Source organism: Myotis brandtii, unplaced genomic scaffold (genome assembly GCF_000412655.1).
Source record: "Myotis brandtii unplaced genomic scaffold, ASM41265v1 scaffold524, whole genome shotgun sequence".
NCBI lineage: Eukaryota > Metazoa > Chordata > Mammalia > Chiroptera > Vespertilionidae > Myotis > Myotis brandtii.
In genome coordinates, this window is record NW_005369911.1 from 192,168 (window position 1) to 218,383 (window position 26,216).

The 26,216-nt window shown below is 34.5% G+C and overlaps 1 protein-coding gene across 3 annotated transcripts in view; it reads right to left on the reverse strand.

The window, feature by feature from the left end:
* The window catches only part of SPINK5 (serine peptidase inhibitor, Kazal type 5), a 70,060-nt gene extending 45,670 nt beyond the window's left edge, over positions 1-24,390 (reverse strand). For all 3 annotated transcript variants that reach the window (XM_014548884.1, XM_014548883.1, XM_005877644.2), the window contains exons 1-6: positions 24,257-24,390; positions 23,021-23,046; positions 18,167-18,294; positions 15,445-15,517; positions 2,363-2,490; positions 246-309 (exon numbers count right to left, since the gene is read on the reverse strand). In XM_014548884.1, coding sequence (XP_014404370.1) covers positions 246-309; positions 2,363-2,490; positions 15,445-15,517; positions 18,167-18,294; positions 23,021-23,046; positions 24,257-24,311 — 474 coding nt within the window. In that variant the 5' untranslated portion in view covers positions 24,312-24,390. The remainder of the gene's footprint in view (positions 1-245; positions 310-2,362; positions 2,491-15,444; positions 15,518-18,166; positions 18,295-23,020; positions 23,047-24,256) is intronic.
* Positions 24,391-26,216: the final 1,826 nt, after the last annotated feature.

Below are 26,216 nucleotides of genomic sequence, written 5' to 3' on the forward strand. Positions count from 1 at the left end.
CCCTTCCTGCTGCTTTCCATAGAAAGCTGAAATAGAGCTGAAAGGTCTAACTACTAAAGTAACCTGGTCTAGTTTCAGAAACTATCAATTGCTTTTCGTCAAACAAGCAGTAACCCAGTTCAAGCACAGCAAGAATTACTTCTTTCCAACCACCCCACCAACGAGGGAGGAGCAAAGAGCCTTCTTTCTCTTCGAAGTCAGTGCCCCGGCCCCACTGTTTCCCACCCTCTGACATTTGTGCTCACCTGCTCTGGATTACTGCTTTCACACTCCCCTTCGTTTTTTATGCCGACTTGGGACCTGGTTTTACTGGAATTGAAAGTTCGGAGACATAGCAGTTTAGTATCACAGAACTTCTCATCATTCGAGTGTTAACTTATCTTCATTGTTTTATGATTCTTTGCTCTTAAAAACAGGCATCACATTGCATTATTTTCTTTACTTACTCTAAGGAGAGCCTAGGTTTATAACTTGGAGTCAAAGAAATGAAATCACATTGACAGGACGATAAGATGCACACCTGTAAATGTTATTTCCAGATTTGTTTTGCTATGTCCAGAGAGGACCTTATCAGAATTGTGGGAAAAAGTAAAGCTTGTAATTAGATATTAGATGCCCCCCCCAAGGAACTTTGTTATTCTTTGTTTTAATAAACAAATTCAAGTTTACAGTATCTAGCATCCCATTATACCATCCTTTGTTTTTCATGGAAAGTTCATAAAGTCCTAATAATTAACCTTATTCCATCTAATAGAGTTTTAAAGCATATCTGAAAACGTAGAACCATAAATGAAGGACACACTTCCTACTTTCTATAAAGATAAGGCAGCTTGCAACTAAAGCATTTATATAACAACAAAAATACAATACAAACAAGAAAAGTAAAAACTTAGTAAAGTGATAAGAAACGTGTTATATCAAAAAATATCAGCTGAAGGGAACAAAAATATTAAATTCCAACATGATTCCAGAGTCTTCTAGTAGACTGAGTTAAGAAATGCAATGAGCAGTATGACTCTCACTGCACAGTACATGAAGCATACCAGAAATTAATAATTAACCTTATTCCATCTAATAGAGCTTTAAAGCATATCTGAAAACATAGAACCATAAATGTAGGACACACTTCCTACTTTCTATAAAGATAACGCAGCTTGCAACTAAAGCATTTATATAACAACAAAAATACAATACAAACAAGAAAAGTAAAAACTTAGTAAAGTGATAAGAAACGTGTTATATCAAAAAATATCAGCTGAAGGGAACAAAAATATTAAATTCCAACGTGATTCCAGAGTCTTCTAGTAGACCGAGCTAAGAAATGCAATGACTCTCACTGCACAGTACATGAAGCATACCAGAAACGATGGGAGAGAAACTTACACCTGAACCAGAGATTTAAAGAATCTACCACAGGATTCCCCATGTAAGTCAGAGTAGAAACTAAATGTGCAGAGTGCTCACAGCAGTGTTACAAAACACATATTAATAAAAACCAGTATGCTCTTCCCATGTCTGTTTTTGCTTTCTGTTTCTTTATGTTGTCCCTTGGTAAGAGTTGAGGATCTAATTTTAGAGTGTGTTTCTGAAAATGCAGTCATGTGAGGGATTGGAGTGATTTAATCCAGTGGTGCCTTGGTTAAGATACTTATTACAAGGAGGGATAAGCTTGCAGAACCTTGAAGACTAAATCTCTTTCATAGCCTTTACCACTCTTCTCAGACATTGTTTGTTATATTTACAAAAACTGTAGAGCAGACAATTAAAGATTGAGGTCACAAGCCAGAACCTGCAAAGCAAGTATGCTATCTTGTTAGCTGAATACAATCAATAACCAAACCTAGTATTGAGGGTGGAGAAGGAACAAATGGGACAAAATATAGGACAGCGAGATGCTTTATTGATGTGGTGAAGGTTAAAGAGATGGAAAGAAGTTCAACATTAAGAGTCCCAATTACCTAATCTAATACTATAAATTACTGAGAACTTAATATAAGTTGATGATTAAATAATTCCCTGTAGAACAGAATACAATCAGAAATAGATAAATAGAAAACAGATAAATGTGTGTAGTATATTGCATGTATGTATAGATATATGCTTATATATAAATATACATATAATATATATCTGCTTCATAGAGGCAGTGAGAACCATCAGATAAATAGCACACAAAAGTGCTTTGTAAAATATAAAGTGATATAAATATTTTTCTTTAAGGGTAGTAAAAGAAGTGGTTCTAATAATTTATGGATGACTAACTCCCACAAAATGAATCATTAAAGACCATAAGAAAAAATGTGTCACGTAATTATACAGAGAAAATGCTGTAGGGAGAAAGCCTGCTTCAGAGAATACTCACATGTTCTCAGCACACAGGGCACATCTGTTGCTGTAAGTTTTCCCATCTGTGCCACACACAGCTGCATTATCAAAGGTACAGATAAAATCCCCATCTCTTTCTCCTTTCCTGAAATCATCGCAATTCAACTGTAAGAGATGTGGTTAAAGAACATAAGAACATTAAGAGAGAAAATATTCCTTAGGTACTTAATTACTGGTTTTTTGTGTGTCTTTTTAAATATATTTTTATTGATTTCAGAGAGGAAGGGAGAGGGAGAGAGATAGAAACATCAATGATAAGAGAGAATCATTGATCAGCTGCCTCCTGCACACCCCCACAGGGGATTGAGCCCTCAACCCAGGCATGTGGCCTTGACTGGAATCGAACCTGCAACTCATCAGTCTGCAGGCCTAAACTCTATCCACTAAGCCAAACCGGCTAGGCGCAGTGGTCGGCAAACTGCAGCTCGCGAGCCACATGCGGCTCTTTGGCCCCTTGAGCGCGCCCGCACATGGTATTTTGTGGAAGAGCCACATTCAAGGGGCCAAAGAGCCGCATGTGGCTCGCGAGGCACGGTTTGCCGACCACGGGTAGGGCATAGGTCTGTTTTAAGCCCACAACAATATAATTCACTGGAGAAGAAAAACATATTAAGGAAACCACACTGAGATAATAAAATCGGGGATAATAAAACATGGTTCAAGAACAGAGATATAATTAGATTTGAGAAGAATTTCAGTATAATTTTAGCTCCTTGCTGTCTGTGTAAGATACCAAATCACCTCTCTGAAACTTAGGACTGTTTGTCTATAAAATCCTGCTTGCCTTCTTTACAGATTGGTATTGTAGATCATACATTTTCAAGCTCACTGTAAACTATAAGCTGCAATAAAGTTTCTGTTATTACCAGTTAAGGTAATGATCACAAGCCAGATTTTTAGGTTCATAGTTCTAACTCTGCCACTTACTAGCTATGTGATACGCAAAAGTTACTTAACCTTTCTGTGCTTTAGTATCCTCATTTGCAAAATGCATATAGACTGCTCTCAGGATTATAAGAGATTTAAATATATTAATACATGTGCAGCATTTAAAACTGTGTCCAGTACATCATAACCACTTATTGTTGTTGTTCTTGCCCCTGTTGTTTTCTCTATTGACAATCAAACCAATAAAATTAAACATCTTTTAGAGATAATTGGAGAAATCCCAAAATCATGACTCTCGTAATATGATATATACTCAGGGACAAACTTGAACAGTGAGAAAAACAACTGCACTAGGTAATAACTAAAGACTAGTGTTTAACTCTCAGATCAGCCACCCACCTACTTCACCTCTTTGAACTTCACTTTCCTCATCTGAAAAATGGAAATTCACACCCTATCCACATTATAGATTCATGTTGAAGATCAAATGAATACTTATGAAACATTATTTGGTAACTCACTATTGTGACATAAGCTAACTAAAAAATATATAGAGTTAACTTGAATTTACTTTCTTTCTAAAATCTAAGAATAAAACCGGAGATTTTTTCTTTATGATGTCACATTGCAAAATAAAATTTTTGATGTCAAGATTGTCATAATAAAAATATTTAATTATAGATATGAAACATTTAAAATATAGACCTGAACCTAGTGTGTCATACAATATAAAGAACAAAGGTAGGATGAATACAAATATATAATGAATTTGTAAAACAGAAGATTACATTGAGAAACAAAGAAGCCAAGAAAGAGGGAAAAATTAAAATAGAAAAGAAAAGCTACAGGACGTACCCCACTATTCATGCCATATGTTTAGGAAGAGGTAAAAAAAAAAGAGTGAAAACAGGATAAGTAATGGCCATATGTGTTATTTTCATCCATTCAGTTTTTTTATTTTTACTTAAAAGACATTACACACTCACTAGGCTCTAGGCATTCCATAGACTGTCACATTCCCACAGGGGGGGAAAAAAAAAGAAAGAAAAGAAAATAAACAACAACAATAAAAAGAAATACATGCTCTAAGAAACTTACATTCTAGTGGGAAGAGATAGGCAATAAATACAAAGAATTTTAAATTATAGTAAGTGCTATGAAAAATATACTGAACAATATGAGAGCACCTAGAAGAGTGGCTATTTTAAATATAGTGTCAAGAAAGATCTCTCAGCAATGGTAATATTTGAGGTGATATGAGATTAATGAGAAGGAGCCGGCCTTTGAAGATCTGAGGGAAGAACATTCTAGGCATAGAGAACTCCTATTGCAAAGGATTTGTGATAGGAACTAGATTGTTCTCTTCACTGGGCAAAAAGATGAGGAGTATGGATGGAGTATAAGAAAACAACAGGGGCCTTGCCAGTGTGGCTCAATGGTTGAGCGTTGACCTATGAACCAGGAGGTCACAGTTAGATCCTGGTCACGGCACATGCCCGGGTTGTGGCTTGATCTCCAGTAGGGAGTGTGCAGGAGGCAGCCGATCAATGATTCTTTCTCATCATTGATGTTTCTATCTCTCTACCCCTCTCCCTTTCTCTCTGAAATCAATAAGAACATATTTAAAAAACAACAACAACAACAGGGAGCTGCTGATTTTCTCTGAATAATCATTTTGTTGAAGCTACGGAAGCCTCAGCAATGTGAATCAAAGTTATTAATTTCCACAATCACTGCTATCCCTCTTCAACAGAAAAATCAACCACAGCATACTAGGTCACAGGTGTCAGCAGAGTGATGACAGGGCAGGTCAAAGCCCAGCTGGGAGGTGATGAGAACAGGTGCAAGCATTTACTACTCCACCTCCTCCTCCTCCAAACCCCAAGGGCTGGTGGAGCACAACCTACAGAGAACACCTCTTCCTAATGCTGACAATTGCTGAGATCTTACAGGCGGATTCCTGACCTGGTGAGGTGGCAGTGAACCAGAGTGTGCAACACTGGCTCCAGAACCTTCAGCTGTGGGCCTTCCCTTTTCCTGTCCTTACACTCACTGGAGAGAAAGCCACTAAAGCTTGGCCTTCAATATTATCTAACTCACTTTAGCAGGAAAAAACACACAACTAAAGCCATCAAGGAATATTACAGTAAAAATATCTGTATATTTGAGGAGTAAAACAACATAAAAGATATGGTAATATGAACAATATTCAGTATCAACTGAAGCAGAACTATTGGAATGCATAGAAAAATAATTTACTGAGAACATAACTATGCTTCAGAGAGATGAGGGCAGATACTGCAATATAAAGCAAGAAAAAAAGAAGTTATAAAGAAAGAAAAAAGTGGAAGCTTTAGGTATGAAAAAATATTTAAATGGTAATAAATAAACCAATATAAAGAATAAAAATAGGATAGGTACAAATACATAATGAATTTATGAACCAGAAGATCAGATTAGAAACTCACATAGAAGACCAAAAACACAAAAACAAAACAAAACACAACAACTAATTTAAAATAGAAAAAATCTAAAAAAACATAAAGAATAAATTTAGAAATCTTCAAGAAGAGGTCAACATATACAGGAAGAATATTTGAAGAAACAGGGGACATTGCTAGAATTCGTGAAAAGTGAAAGAAGAAGAAAAGTAGCCATAGCAACTCAAATCTATAATCTGGGCAATAACAAAACTGTGGAAGTTTAGGGGATTTTAACAAAATGAACTGAGAGCAGACTAACACATTAGGGGAGAAGAGATATTAACAATAAACACAGACATTAGCAATTGTGATAAATTATAATTACAGATATTTGATTTAGGGTAGTCATGAGAACAACAAAAAGATATGTTACATTTAAGTCATCATCAAAGAAAAGACGAAGGAAGAAACTACTTCAAAAATAATTTGTAAAAAAAGTCTAGTAACTAAAAATATGAAAAATTGTGAAAACCAACTCCTAGTAAAACAAGTAACAAAAAGTGTAAATTGACTAACCCCACAAATTAAAATATAATTTTTGTTTAGATTTTAAGTATAGGAACAGAGTTATTGATCACAAGAGAAAAATTAAAAACGCACTCAAAAATTACAATAGGATAAAAAAGATATATATAAGGTAAAAATGAATGAGAGCAGAGCAGCAATATGAATACTTAAGATACAGAATTGAGTCCAAAATGCATCTTAAGAAAAAAAAGGACATTATATAAAGTAATAGGAAGAAGGGGAAAAGGTAAAATAATCCTTAGCTTAAATCACAGGTTCTAAATATGTCAACAACCAACAGATTATGATAGATAAATCAGCAACTGGAGTAAGAGATTTTGGCACACACTTCTCAAAAACTAATATATTGGGGATTAACAAAAAAGCTGATATGATAGATTTCTAGTATGACTTATAAAACAGAAAGAAAGAGATGAAAATATATGCAATGTTTATTGGGAAAAAGATATAAACATTGGATATACATACAATGAAAGCATATTATTCACTAATTTTAAAAGTAATATTTAATTTTAAGTAAATTTATGGAGTTATACAACCATCACTATAACCTAATTTTATAATATTTCCATCATTCCAAAGGCTTCCCCTGTATCTATTTATAGTTAATCCTAACTCCCAGCTCCAGCCTTAAGCAGCCATTGAACTTTCTGACTCTATAAATTTACCTTTTCTGGATACTTCATATAAATGGACTCATAAATATACAATTGATTCTGGCTTCTTAAATTTTGCATAATATTTTTTAGGTTCATCCATATTTTAACAGCATCAGTGGTACATTTCTTTTTAATTGCTGTATAATATTTCATTGTAAAAATGTAGCTCTATTTGTTTATCCATTCACTAGTGGACATTTAAGTATTTGGATTGTTTTCAGTTTTGGATATTTAAAACAATGCTGCTATGAATATTCACATGCCTGACTTTGTGTGGGCATGTGTTTTCACTTCAGTGGTGTAGATTTCTAGTACTGAATTTGCTAGTTCATATTTAACATAACATCATATTAAACACAGTAAATATTAGCATAACATCATAAAATAACATATGATATTAAACATAAATTCATGTTTAATTCTTTTAAAATTGCCAAACTGTGTTTCAGTGTTGCTGCACCCTTGTATACTCCTCTCAGCAGTCTGGAAGTGTCCCAGATTCTCCACAATCTTAACAATATTCTGTATTTTCTATCTTTATGATTAGAGCCACTCTAGAGGTAGTGTAACTATCTCACTGTGATCTTAATGTACATTTCCCTAAGTAATAACAATGTAGAATATATTTTTATGTGCTTATTAAACATTAATATACCTTCAGTGTAATGTTCATTTTTAGTTGAGTTGTTCATCTTTTTATAATTGAGTTGTAAGAAGTCCTTATATACTGTGGATAGAAGTCTTTTACAATACACGATTTGTGAACATTTTCCCCCAGCCTATTACGTGCTTTGCAATTGTTTCAGTGATCTCATTTCAAACACAAAAGTTTCTAATTTTGATAAAGTCCAAATTATTAATTTTATATTCATGAATCATGCTTTTGGTTTCAAATCTAAAACCACTCATTCAAATTCCTGATTTTTTGTTATGTTTTACTCTAAAAACTTTATAGCTATAGCTCTTATACTTGGGACCATAATCCATTTTGAGTTAATTTTTTGTATGATATAAGGTAAGAATCTAAGTTTATTTTTATGGTTATAGCTATTCAATTTTTTAAGCATTGTTAACTGATCGTAAATGTATGATATCTCAATTCTATTCCATTGATCTTTATGTCTGTCATTATACCAAATAACACACTGTTGTGATCACAATTACTTTCAATAAGTTTTGAAGTCAGTTACCGTTAAGTGTCCCAACGTTTCTATATAAATACTAGATTCAACTTGTGAATTTCTACCCCCAAAAAAGAACAGAAAACGACTGCCAGAATCTTCATAGGAAATATGTTGCATTTGGAGACTAATTTTGAAAGAATTACCATGGACTACCTCACCATTTACTTAGCTCTTTCATTTCAATGTTTTGTAGTTTCTAATGTACAAGTCTTGTATTTGCAAACTTATTTCTACATATTCTATTATTTTGTGCTATTATGATTGAAATTAATAATTTACATTTTGGATTGTTTATTGCTAGTATATAGAAATACACTAGAGTTTTAATCTTGTATACTGAAACCTTGCCAAACTTTTATTAGTTTTAGTAATTTTTCTTTTTGTGGGTCATTAGGGTTATCTATATACAATGTGATATCCCTATAATTAAAGACAGTTGCTTCCTTTTCAATCATGATGTCTCAAATTAATTAAGAAATTTGGCCTTATATTGGCTAGATCCTCCAGTTCAAGTTGAATAGAAGTAGTGTGTCAAATAGAAATGGTGAGAGCAAACATCTTTGCTTTCTTCTCAGTCTTACGGTCAAAGTACTCACTTTCTAACCATTAAGTATAATGTAAGCTGTAGGTTTTTCATAGATTCCCTTTATCAGCTGAAATGGTTTGTCTATTGTTAGTTTTCTTGTGTAAATTTTTATCTTAAATGAGTGTTGGACTTTGTTAAGTGCTTTTTATTCATCTATTGAAATAAACATGTAGTTTGTCCTTCATTCTATCGATACGGTGTATCAAATTTTCTGTTGTCAAACCAAACTTGCATTCCTAAAATAATTCCTAGTTGGTCATGGTTTTCTTCTTTTATGTTCACTAAATGTATTCTTTATATATTTTAAATATATTCTTGAATGTAAAGATCGTTTAAATATATTGTTTAAAATATTTCCATCTCTGCTTACGAGGGATATTTGTCAGTTTTCCCTGTACTTGTGATGTCTTCCTTTGGATTTTGTATTGGAATAACACTGGCTTCATTTAGAGTGAGCTGGTAAGATAACCTACTCCTCTATTTCCTGAATGAGTCTGTAAAGATTGGTATTATTTCTTCTTTCAATATCTGATGAAAACCACAAATGTAGTCATCTAGATCTGGTATTTTCTTATGGATTTAATTATCTTACTTGCTATAGGTCTATTTTGATCTTTTATTTCTTCTTGGGTTCATTTTTAATAATTTCTTTCTTCCGAGAAATTTGTCCATTTCATCTCAGCTGTCCACTTTTATGGCATAAATGTGTTCATAATATTCCATTATAATCCTCGTGATTTCTCTAAGATATATATTTACACTGCATATTTCATTCCTTATTTTGGAAATTTTTGTTTATTCTTTCTTTCTTAAGTCAATTTACCTAAAGGTTTGTCAGCTTGTTAATCTTTTCAAAGAACCAACTTTTAGACTTGATTTATTATTATTTTTTTATTCCTTATGTTTTGTACTTCATTAATTCCTGCTCTAATCTTTATGTCCCTTCTGTTTGCTTGGGGTTTCATTTGCTCTTTTTCCCCTCTATCTTTCTATATGTGGAAGCTCAGATTATTAAAATGTTACCGTTTTCCATGGATATGGAATCCATGATACAGAGGACTAAGTAAGGGACTTGAGCATCTGTGGATTTTGGTATCTGTGAAATCCCCCATGGATACCGAGGTATGACTGTATACTACTTTAGCTAAAACCTGTCAACTCTTGAATTACTGTGTTTTTTGTTATATTCAGTTCAAATTATGTTGGTTTTTTTAAAAACAAACAAACAAAACACAACACACTGATTTGAGAGAAAGGGGGAGAGAGAGAGAGAGAGAGAGAGAGAGAGAGAGAGAGAGAGAGAGAGAGAAAGAAACATAAAAGGAGAGAGAGAATTATCAATTGGCTGTCTCTTGCACACCTTTTACTGGGGATTGAACCTACCACCCAGATATGTAGAATGGGGAATTGAACTGTGACCTCCTGGTTCATAGGCTGATGCTCAACCACTGAGCAGCACTGGTTGGGCTCAAGTTATGTTTTAATTCCTGTCATGTTGTTTCTTTGATCCTTCAGTTATTTGGAAATTTCCATAATTTATTTTTCTTGGGGGTTTTGTATTTAATTCTGTTGTGATCAGACAACAAACTGTATAATTTTAATTACTTTTAATTTATTGAGATATGTTTTATATCCTATTATATCGTCTATCTGGAAGAATGTTCCGCTGTTACTTGAAAAAAAATGTACCTTCTGCAATCACTGGGGAAGCATTCTCTATTTTTCAGTTTAGGTTCAATTAACTGATAGTGTTCAAGTATTCTGTATCTTTGATGATATTCTGTCTAGTTGTTTATCAGTTTATGAGAGTAGAGTATTAAAGTTTCTAAACATTATTGTTGAATTACCTATTTTTTTTTCTTTTAATCCTATTTGGGGCTTATTGATATTCTTGAATGTAAAGATCGTCTTCTCATCAAATTTGACACCATTGAAGTCATTACTTCTTCAAATAAATTTTTTATTTTTCTGTCTGGTCTATTTCTGATATTTCTATTGTATTCCTATCTGTATTGTCAGGCTTATTGTTATCTCAAGGACTCCATGACTGTTCATTTCCATCAATTTTTTTCTCTGTACTTCCACTGTTAATTTTGATTGATCTTTCTACAGGTCTATTATGCAATCTAAAAGCTGCTTTTGAACTCTCTACTGAATATTTCATTTGAGTTACTTTTTAGCTCTAGAATTTCCAGTTCTATCTATGTATCTGTATACTACTTTAGCAGAAACCCATAAGTCTTAAATTGTTATTAGAACTATTGTTCTAATCCAAATATATATTTTTTCACTGAAAATCTCGATTTATTCATTTTTATTAGACTTTTTAAAGAAATCTTAAAATTTGGATTTATTTAGTATTTGAACACTTTAAGTAGCTGCTTAAATCGAATCTAACACCTGGAGACACTCAGTTTCCATTCACTTTTCTTTTCTCCTGAAAAAGTGGGTCATACATCCCCATTACTTTTCATAGCTCATACTTTTGGTTGAAAACTAGACATTTTGGATAATATATTGCAATGATTCAGAATTAAGATTTTACTGTAAAATATTCCTGGTTTGTTTTTGTTTGTATCTTTGGGCCAAATCTCTGATTTCTTCCTGTTCCATACATGCTGCTGTTGATGTGTCTGCTAAAAAATATTCTTAGTTTATTCTTAAGCATGGATTTCTAGGTTTCCCCCCCCCCCCCCCGCCCCCGGTATCTGTATGACTTGTGGCAGACCAATGATTAGACACAGTTTGTGCTCAAATTCCTCGAGCCAGTGAGGCTTCTACACTGTGCAGATGGACCTAGTGTGCACTGGGGAGGGCATTCAAAGATCAGGCCATTTTTGCATCTACTGCAGCATTTGTTTTCCACTGGGTTTTTCCGTGTGTGTGTTTTCTAAGGGCTTGTGCACAGCCTTATAGTCAACCAGGACCATGTGAATTGCTCTGCTGCCAATGTGTGAGAACTCAGCCAGAAATATATTTGCCCCAACCATGCTACAACCTCGGGCCACCCCCCTTACTCTTGGTGAAGGTCAAGACCTATACCGAAAACATCTCGGAGTATGATTGTAGCCTACTACCCAAAATTAGGTAAGCTACTTTCAACAATGGCAGTGCTGACCCCCACATCCTACCCTGCTTCGGTAGATCCTCCGCAACAAGGAAGCAACAGAGGTAAGATGTAGTCCTTAAGCAAGAGCACTGCAGACTCCCACTGTTCTAATCCAAAGGTTAGCAGTTTTTCAAGCATAAACGCTTGTCAGATGGACACAGGCTGCTGCTCTTCAGTTTCCAGAGTGGTAATAATGATTGTTTTGTTCAATTTGTTTAGATTTATAGTTGCCTTTTGGAGAAAAGATTTGCTGACCTCTTTATTCAGCCATAACCTGAAATGTGACCACTCAGGGTAATTGTCTGTTGATTCCAAAACCACATTAGAATGATTAAAAAGAGAAAAGTATAGACTCATTTTACTTGTAAAAATAATTTCAAATTTCTAAATAAAATATTAACTTTCTAAATTCAATATTATATTTAAAATACATTATGATTAAGTATGATTTACCCTAAGAAAGAATAATAGTTTATCATTAGCAAATTTATTAAGAAATTTAATTCATTAGACTGAAAGAAAAAGTCAGAAAATTATTTCAATAGTTGAAGAGACTGAATTTGATAATGACCAAAACATATTCATAAGATTAAGAAAAGAAGGGAACTTCCTAAATGTGCCACAATTTATGGAAAAAGCACCTAAAGTCAATATTATACTTAATGAAGAAACTTTAGATGTATTCCCTTAAAATAGGGGAGAGAGGGTAGTTTGATGTTCATTATTATCACTACTGTTTAATAATTGAATTCTTAGATCCTAGCCAATAATATAAGGAAAGAAAAAGAAATAAATGAGTGGTAAGATTGAAAAGGAAGTTATAAAATGTCTATTATCTGCTATTATATGCAGATAATGTAAGCAACTACCAAGAAATAATAGAATTAATAAGTTATAAGAATTAACAGAAGTTATCATAAAGTTGTTCAATATAATTGTAAGCAACTGCCAAGAAAAAATAGAATTAATAAATAAGTTATGAGAATTAACAGAAGTTATCATAAAGTTGTTCAATATAAGATCAATCTATAGAAATCAATAGAATTTTTTTATACCAACAATAACCATATAGAAATACCATAAACAACAAAATACCAATCAAAATAGCAATACATTTACAAATTTTCTAGGTATTAGCAAAAATTATAAAAATTCCTGCAGAGAATACTTTTAAATCTTATAAAATACACAGAAAGTATAGAAATTAAGGAGAAAGTATTGTGTGCTTTTGATTTGAGCAAGATAATATTCTAAGAAGTGAATTTTACCCCAACTAACTTATAAATGCTTTGTATCCTAATCACATTGGTTCCTATACTCAATTGGGGGCTTTCATAAATTCAGTAATATTTTTATTTCTAATAATTATGTGGAAAAACAACCTATGCATAGGTAAATCACATTTGAAAAAAGTGAACTAAGACAGAAAACTTGCCTTATTAGTTATTAAAGCAATAAACTAATCTGAGCAGAATTGAGAACTCAAAAAACACAAATACACACATATGAGCTTAATATCCTGTAAACTTGCCAACCTAAATCAATGAGAAGCACTGAATCAATCAATCAATCAATTAAAAACAAGTCTAGCATGGACTGAATACATTAGAAATTATGAAGAATTTGACTAGGATGATAGAAACAAACATGGTGAAATGGAATCAAATTTGGATAAAATATTTTAGAGACTGCCAACAAGACTTATTTATGGATTGGATATTAGAGTTGGGAGGTGAAAGAATGGCAGCCTAGTGAAGAAGAAATTGATGGTGCAAGAGAGAGAGAATGTCTGTAGGAGGAAAATGCTTGAACAGGTAGAGTACCTTATTCTGAGAGTGAGTATCAAGGCTAATTTTTGATGGGAGGAATCTAATCAGAAAAAGTGGGTAGATTTTTCTCTTTTACAGTGGAGAGAGAAATAACAAAAATAAACACAGTGTAATTGCATGAATCCATTCAAACACTGAAAATGAAATCTAGATGGCCAAACATTAATTGTCTTAATTTATAAGTAAGTAGTTTCCTAGAGAGCAAAACATGTAATCTTAAGAACTTTACCTAGAGGTAAAAATTCTAACTCAGGCATAAAACGTTAACATTCTTAAAATTCTGTAATTTTATTTCTCAATAATTCTATTTGATGAAAATTCAGTAAATGTGTGTCTACAAATGAAAACATCTGACTTGTAATATTTTTTAAATAGTAGGTTTGTTAAGATTGGGATGTGTGTGTGTCATTTTTTGTCATTGCTTGTATTTTGCATTTTTAAACACCACTGATGTACCAGTTTTTCAATAAAGGAAAAAGAGGAGGAGAAGGGAGAGAATAAATCTTACAGAATGAGTCACTCTCTAAATGTGACAAACAAAGGTAGATTTGATTGTTACGAGTAAGATGTTCTGACCCCCAGTGATTTTTTAGAGTAGAGAAGCAGGTCCTTTTTGCTCAGAAAAAGGATTTCAAATTGACTGAGTGGTGATTGTGTTATTGTTTTAAAAGTGAGACTGGCTGAGCCCAGCAAAGAATTTGACTAGACTTTCTGCGGAGGCTGAGGTTCTCAGACATTCCTAAGTAACACTGACAAGGAAGATGGTAGCTTAGTTAGAGTAGGGATGTTAAAGTAATTTGGGTGTGTCTGCCATGACTGATCATTTCCATTACTTGTTACACACAAAAGGAAGAAGAGGAAGAAGATATTGGAGAAGAAGCTAAATAGAAGACCTATAGTGGTGTGAGTAGTTGTCGGGATACCTGGCAATAAGCCCCGCTTGTCAATAATTTATTGTGAGACATTTGTAGGTTAGAAATTTTCTTCAATCTGGACCTAGAATTTCTATTCTTTTGTATGAATAAAATATTTTGTATACATTAAAAAATATAAAGTGAAATGGTTGTATGTTAGGTTGTATTTGTGCAGCTTCTTTAATTTTATATCATTTTTTATTTTTTAAAAAGTTTTGTTTTGTTTTTTACCACTGAACACTTTCTTTTCTCAAACAAAGATTGGCCTACATCCCAATCTGGAAATTAGATAAAGACAAACAACTCGAGTTAAATTGGAACTCTTCAGGTATTGGAAAAGATAGGCAATAGGAAGTAAAAGAAGAAAAGTAAAAGGAAATAAAATGAATCAAATGCCTGCTAGCACATGTTAAACACTGTAGCTGGCTTTTTAAACTTGGTTTCTCATTTGGTCCCACATTCCATTTCAAAGATGAAATAAATGAGACTGAGAAAGACATAAATGGTCCAAGTGACAACGACAATAAATAAGAGCTCTGAGATTTGAATTGAGTTGTACAGTCCCATGAAGGCTCTTGTTGGAGCTAATACAGAACAGGAGGAATGAGAAGGGACGATGGAAGGCAGGCGTCACACTGACTTACTCCTCCTTTCAGTATCTGTCAGGTGCCCAAAATGTTTGCAGAGTTGGGTCATGGGTTGGGCCTACGGACTAGCTGTACTGGATATTTAGCCCACCCATGGACTAAACCATGTTCCCTCCTTTCTCAGTTGGCTTCACAACAGGTATGCTAATAAGTAGGAAATAAATAATTCTACATAGAGTAAAACATAATCTTGAAAGCAAATATGGTAAATTGACTCCAAATAGTCTCTTACCTTTGCTGGGGCAGTGGCTCCAGTGGCTCTTGCTAAATGTGTGACCCTTTTCTGGGTTTTGGCTTCTTTTTCCCTGGAAGAGAGCAAGAAATAGCATAGCTTAGACATACCTGCCCAACTTTTAAGGATAACAGCATACATGTTGAACTTAATTCTGACTGTTCTCCTCAACCCAGTCTGGCAGATCCAGAAATGAGCAGAGGTACCATAAATCTCTCCTCAGTACTGAAAAGTATCTCAAGTGTGGTTCTATTGGCGGCAAGAATCTATGCGTTTAACTGCACAGCAGATTATTCCCCCCTTAAATACTTCCAACATCCAGGCGGTTACCAACTTTAAAGCCGTCTGTACCATTGTTGGAATGCTCTCTTTGAAAGACCGTATTATTGACTGAGTACTATTCCACTGTGTAACTGTACCACAGCTTTTTCTAAAAAAAATATTTTATTGATTTTTTTACAGAGAGGAAGAGAGAGAGAGAGAGTTAGAAACATCGATGAAAGAGAAACATCGATCAGCTGCCTCCTGCACACTCCCTCCTGGGGATGTGCCCACAACCAAGGTACATGCCCTTGACTGGAATCGAACCTGAGACCCTTCAGTCCGCAGGCTGATGCTCTATCCACTGAGCCAAACCGGCCAGGGCAAGTACCACAGCTTTATTATCCACTCATCTACTAATGGGCACTTGGGATGCTTCCAAATCTTGACTATTGTTAATACCGCTGCAGTGAACATAAGGATGCATATATTCTTTTAAATTAGTAGGAAATCCTACCTGTTGCAACAGCATGGATGGACCTGAAGAGTATTATGCTAAGTGAAATAAGCTGGTCGAAGAAAGACAAATACTAGATGATTTCACTTACATGTGGAATCTAATGAACAAAGTAAGCTAACAAATAGAAACAGACTCATAGGTGTTAGAGGGGAGGGGAAGGTAGGGGAGAACTGGGTAAAAAAAGGTAAATGGATTGAGGAAAAAAACCTTATAGACAGACAACAGTGTGATCATTATCAGAGGAAAATGGAGGTGGGGGGAGGTAGAACAGAGGGGAAGGATAGGGGAGAACTGGGTAAAAAAACGTAAATGGATTGAGGAAAAAAAACCTTATAGACAGACAACAATGTGGTCATTATCAGAGGAAAATGGAGGTGGGGGGAGGTAGAAGAGTTATGGTAAAGGGGGGATGAATGGTGATGGAAGGAGATTTGACTTAGGGTGGTGAATATAAAATACAATATACACGGGATGTATTATAAAAGTGTATACCTTAAACTTATATAATTTTATTAACCAATATCACCCCAATAAATTCAATTTTAAAAAAAAGGAAAAAAAAAAGAAAAAGAAAGACCATATTCTTAATGTGTAAAAATATGCCTTCTTGTTTTGGACCCAGTTCCAACCTCTGAGGACCCATAGGACAACTTTAGAAATTTGAAGATAGTGTTTATGCCTCATACAGTCTCCTTCTTTCCAGGTTAAAAAAAATTTATTCCAACTCATTTATATAGGTAATAAATATAATAATGGAGTGAATGGCTTCAAAGTGATAAACTGCCTTATGTGTCTTAAGGCATTTTATATTTGTTTTAAATTAGTTTTCAGTAAACTTATTATTTCATAGTATCGGTCTACTATCAAAACATCCAATGAAACAAGAAGGAAACTTTATGGTGAATAATAGACCTGCTGGTTTACATTCAGCTTCCAAGAGAATAAGAAAGGATTCTTCAACCTTCCCTGGGCCTCACCCCACTCTCCATCTTGCCCTGCCTTCCCTCATCTTCCCACAGTCTCTTCTTTAGACTTCATTATGTGAAGTGACCAGAACTTCATTATGTCAATATTATTGACTATGTCAAATTAAATCCCTTGACACATACCAGGCTGGCATTTAAAAAGCTAATTATCTTAAACAGGTAAGCTTAGTTATTGGCTTGATACCAGTGTTGAAGTTTGGATGTTGGTCAGAAATTGAGAATGACCTCCCTGTTCAAAAACAAATGAGGACACTTTGATTTGAGGTTTTGCAATTGATAGCTCAAGTCATCTTCTACTTCTGAGGTGTCACTGGAGAGAAGGAAGTCAAGTTAAGAAGCATTGCATAGATGTTGGTTAACTTCCTGGATACTAATTCTTTCTGAATTGCAGGTAATTGCAAGATATAATTAACTTTTTAATCCATCTCATTTTAGCATAATCCCAAATGTCTGAAGACACTGGCAGTTCACAGAGTCAGGGTGTATCCTGCTTAAATTCTTCTCCTGGTTGGCTGCCACAAGAAAAGTTTGACATCATTCCCAAGGGGCTTTTCTCCGTCCCTAAGGTACAATAGGATCAGGTCTTAACAGGCCCACGGAATCTGACTTTCTTTCTTAAATTAATTTTTCAGAGCCAGGAAACTTAAATTGGAATTACATCCTCAAAAGATTATTAAATTTTACATAAGGTATTCATGCTGGGCCCTCTGGGTGTTTTGGAATACCATATGTTTGATGATTCAACCTTTCCAGGTGGGTGGCATTTACCCAACTTTATCTGATGAGAGATGCCAGAGTGATCTACAAACTATTTTTACTTAACCATTTAGATTTAGAAAGACATATTTGCCAAGAAATAAAAAGAATATGCCCTGACCGGTTTGGAAAAAGAATACATTTACTAGTTCAGAGATCAGCCGGTAACTCAAACACCAGGAAGAGAAACTTTACTCACAGTATCATTTTGCATGTGGCGCATTTGTTGAGGAACATTATTCCATCAGGGCTCTGAAGAAGTTTTTTATCCTGGGAACAGAACAGCTTCCCATTTTTCATCAATACCCGAAATTCACTGCACGCATCCTAAGGGAAAGATGAAAAAAGTTGTGTTTACTGAAACCTTATCAAAGCAAGACCTTCTAAGAAAAACTTCCTTGAATGATATTACTTAATAACTACTACCCCTTTTATATAGAAGACATTCACTCAGTTGTTATAAATAATACAAACAAAAACAGTGACTCTGTATATTGTATAATGTCTATTGGAGATGCAAATTCACCTAATAAGCATTCATCTAAAACAATTAGTGGAATGGAAAGAACAAGAAACTGGGAATCAAAAAACTTTATATTTCATGGTTCTCATTTACAAGTCTAATAGTCTTAGCAAATTAATTTCTCAAAGGCTTACTTACCCTATCAATAAAAATCAGGGATTATAAATATATACATTTCACAGGTCTTCTGAGGATGAAACATAACATGTAAAAAGCCCTCAAAGAATGTTTGATGCTTATAGATATTTATTAAGTCGAATTTCTTACCCTCCTCTTCCTCCTCCTTTATTATTATTGTTTTGTTTTTGTTGCTGTTGTCATTATTATTGGAAAATATGCTGATGGCACATATGAAACATCTAGCATACAGTGGGTCATCATGTGCTGTAAGAAGCACTTTGAAAAGTTGCTGGAGGACGGGACACAGTGTGTGAACTGGACATTGTGAAGAGCCTCTGCCGTGTCAGCAAAGGATGTACCCAAGACACCAACTCCCGGAAGTGTTAACAGTTGTTCAATTAAAAAGTGGAAAACAAGTTAAAAGTTGAATGAAAGGACTCCTTGGTCATATATGTTTGGAAAACATATTTATAGACTAGCTTCTCTTCTGAAATGAAATTAACCTCAGATCCAACTAACTGACTTACTAGTAAAAGCTAACAAAGCTGCAGTTTCCAGGCCCTTCACTATCACATCCTTGGGGAGGCCTAGTTGTTCTATATTTATTAGTTAGTTAGTTAGTTTATTTATATTTTTTGTATATTCTCTGGAACTACTATTTTACTATTCTGTGTGATATCCTTCAAGACATGGAGTGCGATGCTTGGGTTTTGGCTTTCTTTTTGTCAAATGCAGACGGCAGCACTGTACCAACGTTAGGGAGGAGAGGGGAAATCATTCTGAATAATATTTTACCAGGTACTGCAAATGTACCATTAATTTTAAGCTCCTAAAAAGACTGAGTGACATACAGTTCTCCAATAAAATACATTGAATTAAGAAATGCATGAAAAGAAAGAACCCTCACTTTTAAAGATCTGTCCACTGTCCTTATTTTCACCTATTCTATTATTTAAAATGCTTTCTATTCCCTATTAGTTTTGCAAATCCACTGGCTCTTTAGAGCAAGTCTTTAAAATCTAAGTTTTTCCCTTGCAAAAGAAATAAAATCTTGCTTTGAGATGCTTGCATCAGAAAAAAAATTAAATCGAGTCTTTGCTCCAACTCCAACAATACAACCTCTTCCAAAAGATTAATTATGGAATTCTTTTCAGCTTCCTATATCTTTACAATAATTATTCAATCAATCAATAAACACTTATGAAATTACTTTGCCAGGTACCATAGATATAACAGTATATAGAGAAATCCTTGTTTACATGTTGGTTACCACCTAGTGGGTAATGATGTATTTAACCTAGCCTCTTAAACAGAGAGGCAGTTGAAAAATGATTAATGGTGAAAAAAATGGTAACTAAATAATGTAAGAGACCAGCCCTGTGAAATTTTGCGAAGGACAACCTACTGAAATATCTCTAAATTTATGGTCCCCACCCAGTGATCTTATCTGAGTGGCACAGTAATAATTTCTGACAACAGACTGACATGTGGGCCTCTGAGATCTGTGTCTGGTCTTTAATTTTATAATAATATCTTATGCCAGCATTGCAAGTTACTGCTTAGCATGCCAGATATAAATGATTCTATAAAATCTAAGTAGAAACTTTGTCATAGAATCAGAGAAGATCCTGGTGTCTTTGTAATAGAAATACATCCCTTATAGTCTTGGCCGGGTAGCTTAGAGCATCGCCCCAATACACCAAGGTTTGAGTTTGATTCCCCATCAGGGCACATACAAAAAGCAACCAATGAACGCATAAATAAGTGGAACAGCTAATAAATGCTTCGCTCTCTCTTCCAAAAAGATCAATCAATCAATCAATAATAATAAAAGAAATACATCCCTTGTGAGGTAGGTCTTAAAGTATTTAAAACAAGATTCATGATAACACTGGAATAAAGCTTTAAGTAGTTTTTAGCAATTAATTGAATAAGAACATTGTCAATCAGGATATTCCTGAATCAGACTTCTCTAATGTCAAAATTAGATGAGCCCCTAATTCCTACAAAGACCCACTCTTTTTTTCTTTTTCTTTTTCAAATGAACAACTCAGGCCTAGAAAATAGGTTAAAAAACTTGTTCATAATGTTTAACTAGTTAAGATGAGATTCAACACTCTCTTTATGAAACAGAAAAAGGCTGTAAAAATTGAAAGCAGTGGTTGGGTTTTTCTTTGGGGAAAATATAATATATTCCCAATCACCATAATAAAGGGGGTTTTGAAATAGGAGCCAATCTAGACCAAAAAGGCATGGGGAGGTGGGGAGGTGAAATCCCAGCAACTGTTTACTTGCAGTCTCAGGAGAGATTCAATACTCTCTTTATGAAACAGAAAAAGGCTGTAAAAATTGAAAGCAGTGGTGGGGTTTTTCTTTGGGGAAAATATAATATATTCCCAATCACCATAATAAAGGGGGTTTTGAAATAGGAGCCAATCTAGACCAAAAAGGCATGGGGAGGTGGGGAGGTGAAATCCCAGCAACTGTTTACTTGCAGTCTCACTTGCAGGCTTTGGCTCGCTTTGTTTGGTTATTGTTGCTCTTGTTTGTGTTTTCCCCAAAGCCCAGGAAAACTGGGCCAAGCTCTTTCTGTTTCTGTCAGTGGCTGCTTTACAGCCCATTGTCTTCCATTGTCCCTCCCCAGGCATCATAATAAAATGTTCCAGGGAGTTGGCATCATTCCTTGTCTGTGTTAGAGCACTAACAAGGTTGCTTTGGCTTTATAATGACCCTCTGTGATGACAAATATGGTAGAGATCCTTGCAGTTACTACAGGACTTTTCCATGCTGCTCTGGCTCATGTTTATAACTTTCAACAAGTTACTGACTGAGCTTGAAAAATAAAATTCCCAGCACCGCAAGAAAGACTAAATCAATAGTTTTCATTTCTGACAAAATATCCAAGGACTGTGGTCAGAAACATTTCCAGAGAAATAATTACTTCTTGGTGTTTTTCTTGCTTATTCCAACATGAGAGGTGGCTAACTTTAGGTTTTTGATGTTTTAGTGAAATAGAGTTTAAAGCCATAAAAAGTATCAGTGCAGAATTGGATATATCCACTGGAAATCACCGCCCATTGTCATAAACTCTAAAAACAACTTATGGCTTCCTGAAAATGAAGTTTGCACAATACCCTTCTTTTTACCACTATGCAACATCCCAGTGAGCAAGCTTTTTAATTTCCCCAAATACAGCCTTTTCCTTTTCTACTCTACCATACCACTCTATTTAAACTATAGAGGTTTCTCCACTTCTCCTTAATCGGCAAACAGATGAAATAATAGAGATTATGATGAAATTCTCTAGAACATTCTAAGAAAAAATTTCTTTTAAAAAATTGTTATAATAAAATATAGCAAGAGAGTATTTTACCATGGTCCTAATAGTTTCATTGTAGAAAGGGGTTGTTTTACTGTTTTAGTACCTTAATCTTTATGACTTTTGGGAGATGTAGCAAATATTTGCTATATACATAGCACTGTTTTAAGTGCTGAATTAATGGCATAGTTGTGTGTGTGTGCGTGTGTGCATGTAACTGACCCTTTTAAATTTTTTTCCAGATATATAAAATGATTAACTTCTATAGAAAACAATTCTTTTATCTCTCAAACAAAAGGCCTCTAAGAAAGAGGTAGTAAAGAGGGCCTTTGCCATTACGAATGCTTCTGGCTGGTCTGCTTTAAATGGAAAAAAACATCTTCATAACCTTCCCCACCACCTTTAGACCCCTGTTCTATTATTAGCTTCAGGGAGAACTTACCTGACTATCCCAAGAAGAACTAATACCACCTCCATCCCCAGAAATTCCTATCTTCCATCCTCCTGTATTTTTCTCCTAAGACTAATCTTTATTAATGTACTATATGTTTTTACTAATTTACTAATTGATTTGTCTGTTTTCCTCCACTGAGATGTAAGCTCCATGACAGAATGGTTCTTGTCTTTCTCCTTTACTTTTTAATATCTCCAGCATCTCAAACAAGGTCTGATTCATAATACATGCTCAATAAATATTTATTGAATGAAGTATGTACACTGACATTATATAAGATATAGCCAACCCCCTTTTAACATAATAATCACAAGAAAACTAATTTCTGCTTCCTGTGTGTGTTTTAGCTGTTAAACAGAACAATACTAATTCACTGGTGTGTTTGTGGAATTTTAAAGCACTCCTATAGCATGGTAGATCCCCTCTTGCTCACACCCATTATTATTAATACAGTGATACGTGTGTGTCTGAGATTCATGCCTTAATTCATTTAGACCTGTTTCTGTGTTTTTAGCAAAAGCTAGTAGCCCCTATCAGTATAACGTGTCTGCATTATTAACATCAAGGTGTTGGCCAGGAAACATTTTTCTTTAGAGATCTTGGAATGAATTCAATGAACAGAAAAAGCAGGACTAACCTGATTTTCATTCATACTGGCAGCATCTGGAACACAACAACACACAAAAAATAAAGTTAAAGGGATCTAAAATATTTAATAAGTAAAAGAAAAAATTTGATCAGTGCAGTTCCTTATTCACTTTACTGGAAATATGTTAGAAAACCACAAATTATTTTTGAACACATTGAAATGAAATGAGGGAATGGCCACAGGAGATCAATGTATACACTCAGAAAGGTCCAATTACTTTAGAAAATAATATTTATATGTTTCCTGACCCCCTCAAAATATCTAATTTCTAAAATCCTTTCATTAGCAGAGTATTTCAGACCTCTTTTAAAATTATAACCTAAATATCAATTATATCATAACAATTACAATTTGAAAGTATAATGTAGCAGAAAGTTTAGATCATATATACACATAAAATTAAATTTTCTGAATTCTGGTTACATTGCATCCTTATGACAGCTACAAAAATTAGAGATATGATAAAAATTAAGTTTAATTAAAATCACAGACTATATTATACTCCTTCAATATGAGACACCTTTTTGCACCAACACATTTATCCTAGAAAAGTGGGCATCATTTGTGCATAATGTTTAAAACTCCATCTAGGGTTTCCTTTTAAACCATGTAAATGCTTCACAGCAAGATAGCTCTAAGCAATCCGTGTTCCCTCCAAGTTCAAGTAGCAAATGCAGAAACCTACCTCTGAGCTCCCACAAAAGTCCTTTCCCCTTTATAAGAAGTGCCTTTAATCCATTTAGCACAAATAAAATATGCTAGAGGGTACTACTGCTTTAAAATAAGAATAGATGATTGAATTTAAATTGTTAATATTTTTATAAATATGCTATTAAATATATATACCTATATATGAAACATACATTGAAGTTTTAAATATCTATTATATACATAGTTCCTATAAGTAAGAATTGATATGCTTGCTAAGAGGGTCATATAAAGAAGAATCCACTAGCTTTTTAGTACTAATGTAGAATTGCTGGAATGATTTCTCATGGATAAAATTCAGATTATCTCAAACTCCTTGCCATTTCTAAAGATAACAACATCGTTATAAAACCACATATATAATTCTTTAAAGCTCTGCGTCTGGCAAGACATTTTAGGATTACATACATTTATGTAATCTCGAATACTAAGTATGGGCAGGGGGAGGGAGACCAGTCTCTCCCCAGGGCTTTGTGGTTTGTGGCAAGAGGCTTAGATTACATGCAAATTGCTTACCTTGTATGAGGCAAAGAGCCAGGCTCAGAAGTACTGGCACCGTGGTTATCTTCATGATGAAGATGATGTAAGCTGGTTATAAGTCTGCTCCGTGCATTGCTCACCAGCTTGTGCTCGAGGAGTGAACCCATGGCGATGCAGCTTACTTTATATATACCTGATGACACACACCCACCCACAACAGCCAACGTTACAAAACCAGTTGTTCAAGGCCGTGCTAGACTTAAGATACCACATCAATTTAGCTTCTTCCATCTTTTAGGATCCTGTCAAGGGGGCAGATTTGAACAGATAATGTCTGCTTCCAAAGTAGTTCTAAAAGAAGACAGATTGGTTGCACTACCAGTCACGTAAACACTGAAAGATTTCACCACATCTGGAGAAAGCTGCTTTATAGTAAGAGAAGCAAGGATTCTTGTTGCTTCCATCCACAGATGTCTCCATTCATTGTCACATACTCGTATATAAGTTAGAGTTGAATGATCCTAAAAGATAACCCTGAAAAGTTCTAGCATTGAATACATGGGGAAACAGAAACTCAGAGGAGGAAAAATGACTTTTCCAAGGACATGCAGTTTAGGTGGAAGAGGGCAGAGGTGGGACTTGAAAGACCACAAACACCCTGGCCGGGTGGCTCGGTTAGTTGGTGCATCACACCTAGGTTGGGGGGCAATCCCTGGTCAAGGAGCATATGGGAGGCAACGGATTGATGTTTCTCTTCCTCTCTCCCCTTTGTTCTCCACCTCCCTTCCCCTCTCTCTAAAATAAATAAAAACATATCCTCAGGTGAGAATTAAAAAGAAAAGAAAGTAAAAGAAAGAAGAACACAAGTTCAGTATTTTCTCAGCTCCATACACTGCTTCACCATCACAGACAGTAAAGGCAGAAACTTTGTGGAATCAAAGCTGGCACATAACTACTTCTTAAAATCCTCAATCTGAAGGATTAATTTATGTTCTAATGTTTAATTTTAGAGTTAATCACACATCATTTTCAGGAACATTAGTTAAACCTGGAGTTTAACTTTCCACACAGCCCATTACTCCCCAAGTTCCAAAGGTTGGGTTCCAGTGCTCCACAGGGTCCCACACCTATTGAAGGGAGTTTTTAACTTTATCGGATCAAAACCCTTTTAAAGATTGTTTCAGAAAAGCTAATCTAAAGCTAGCAGACTTTGGAATCACGTCAATATTCTGAATAACATCAAAGCCAAAGTATTTCCCTTTTCTATGAAATAATTCATTTCCTATGAAAATATAATCATTAGTTTCCAGGTCAGCACTATTAGCTTTGCTTATTTGCAATTGCTTAGTAAAATTAGTGACCTAAAAAGCAAGTTCAAATTGCGTTACTGTTACAGGAAAGAAAATTGATGCGATTTTCAATCGGTGTGCAGCCAAGAATTTTTAAAACATGCAATACATGACTATTTAGTCAGGGGCACTGACCTCTTTTCCCTTAAATTGTAAAATAATAAAATGACAACAGCCAATATAATAATATCTGTCCAGTGAGAATGAATCAAAATTATACTTATTTGTTAGTCAGATAGGCAAATATATAATATTTTTTGGTATGCCCCAAAATTTCAGTAATTAGTTTATGTGTGCCATGAGATGAAAAAGGTTAAAAATTGCTGACCTAATAGAAAGCTAATGGAACAGGGAGTCAGGAAATTTGTTTCTATTCCTGCTTTGCAACAACATAGAAAAATGGAAATCTAACTTACTTTGGCATATGATAGATCTGGGTCCAACTCTTGACTAGTTATGTTGCCTTGGGCAAGTTGCTTATTTTTTTCTCAGCCTCAATTTTTTACTATGTAAAATGGGGATAATAAAACTACATTGTAAAGCTGTTGTAAGAGGTAGAGGTAATTCATGTGTATGTGTGAGTTTGTAATGCTTAGAATAAGTATATGTGATAAGCTATGTAGTTAAAGATAGCTGGTCTTGCATTT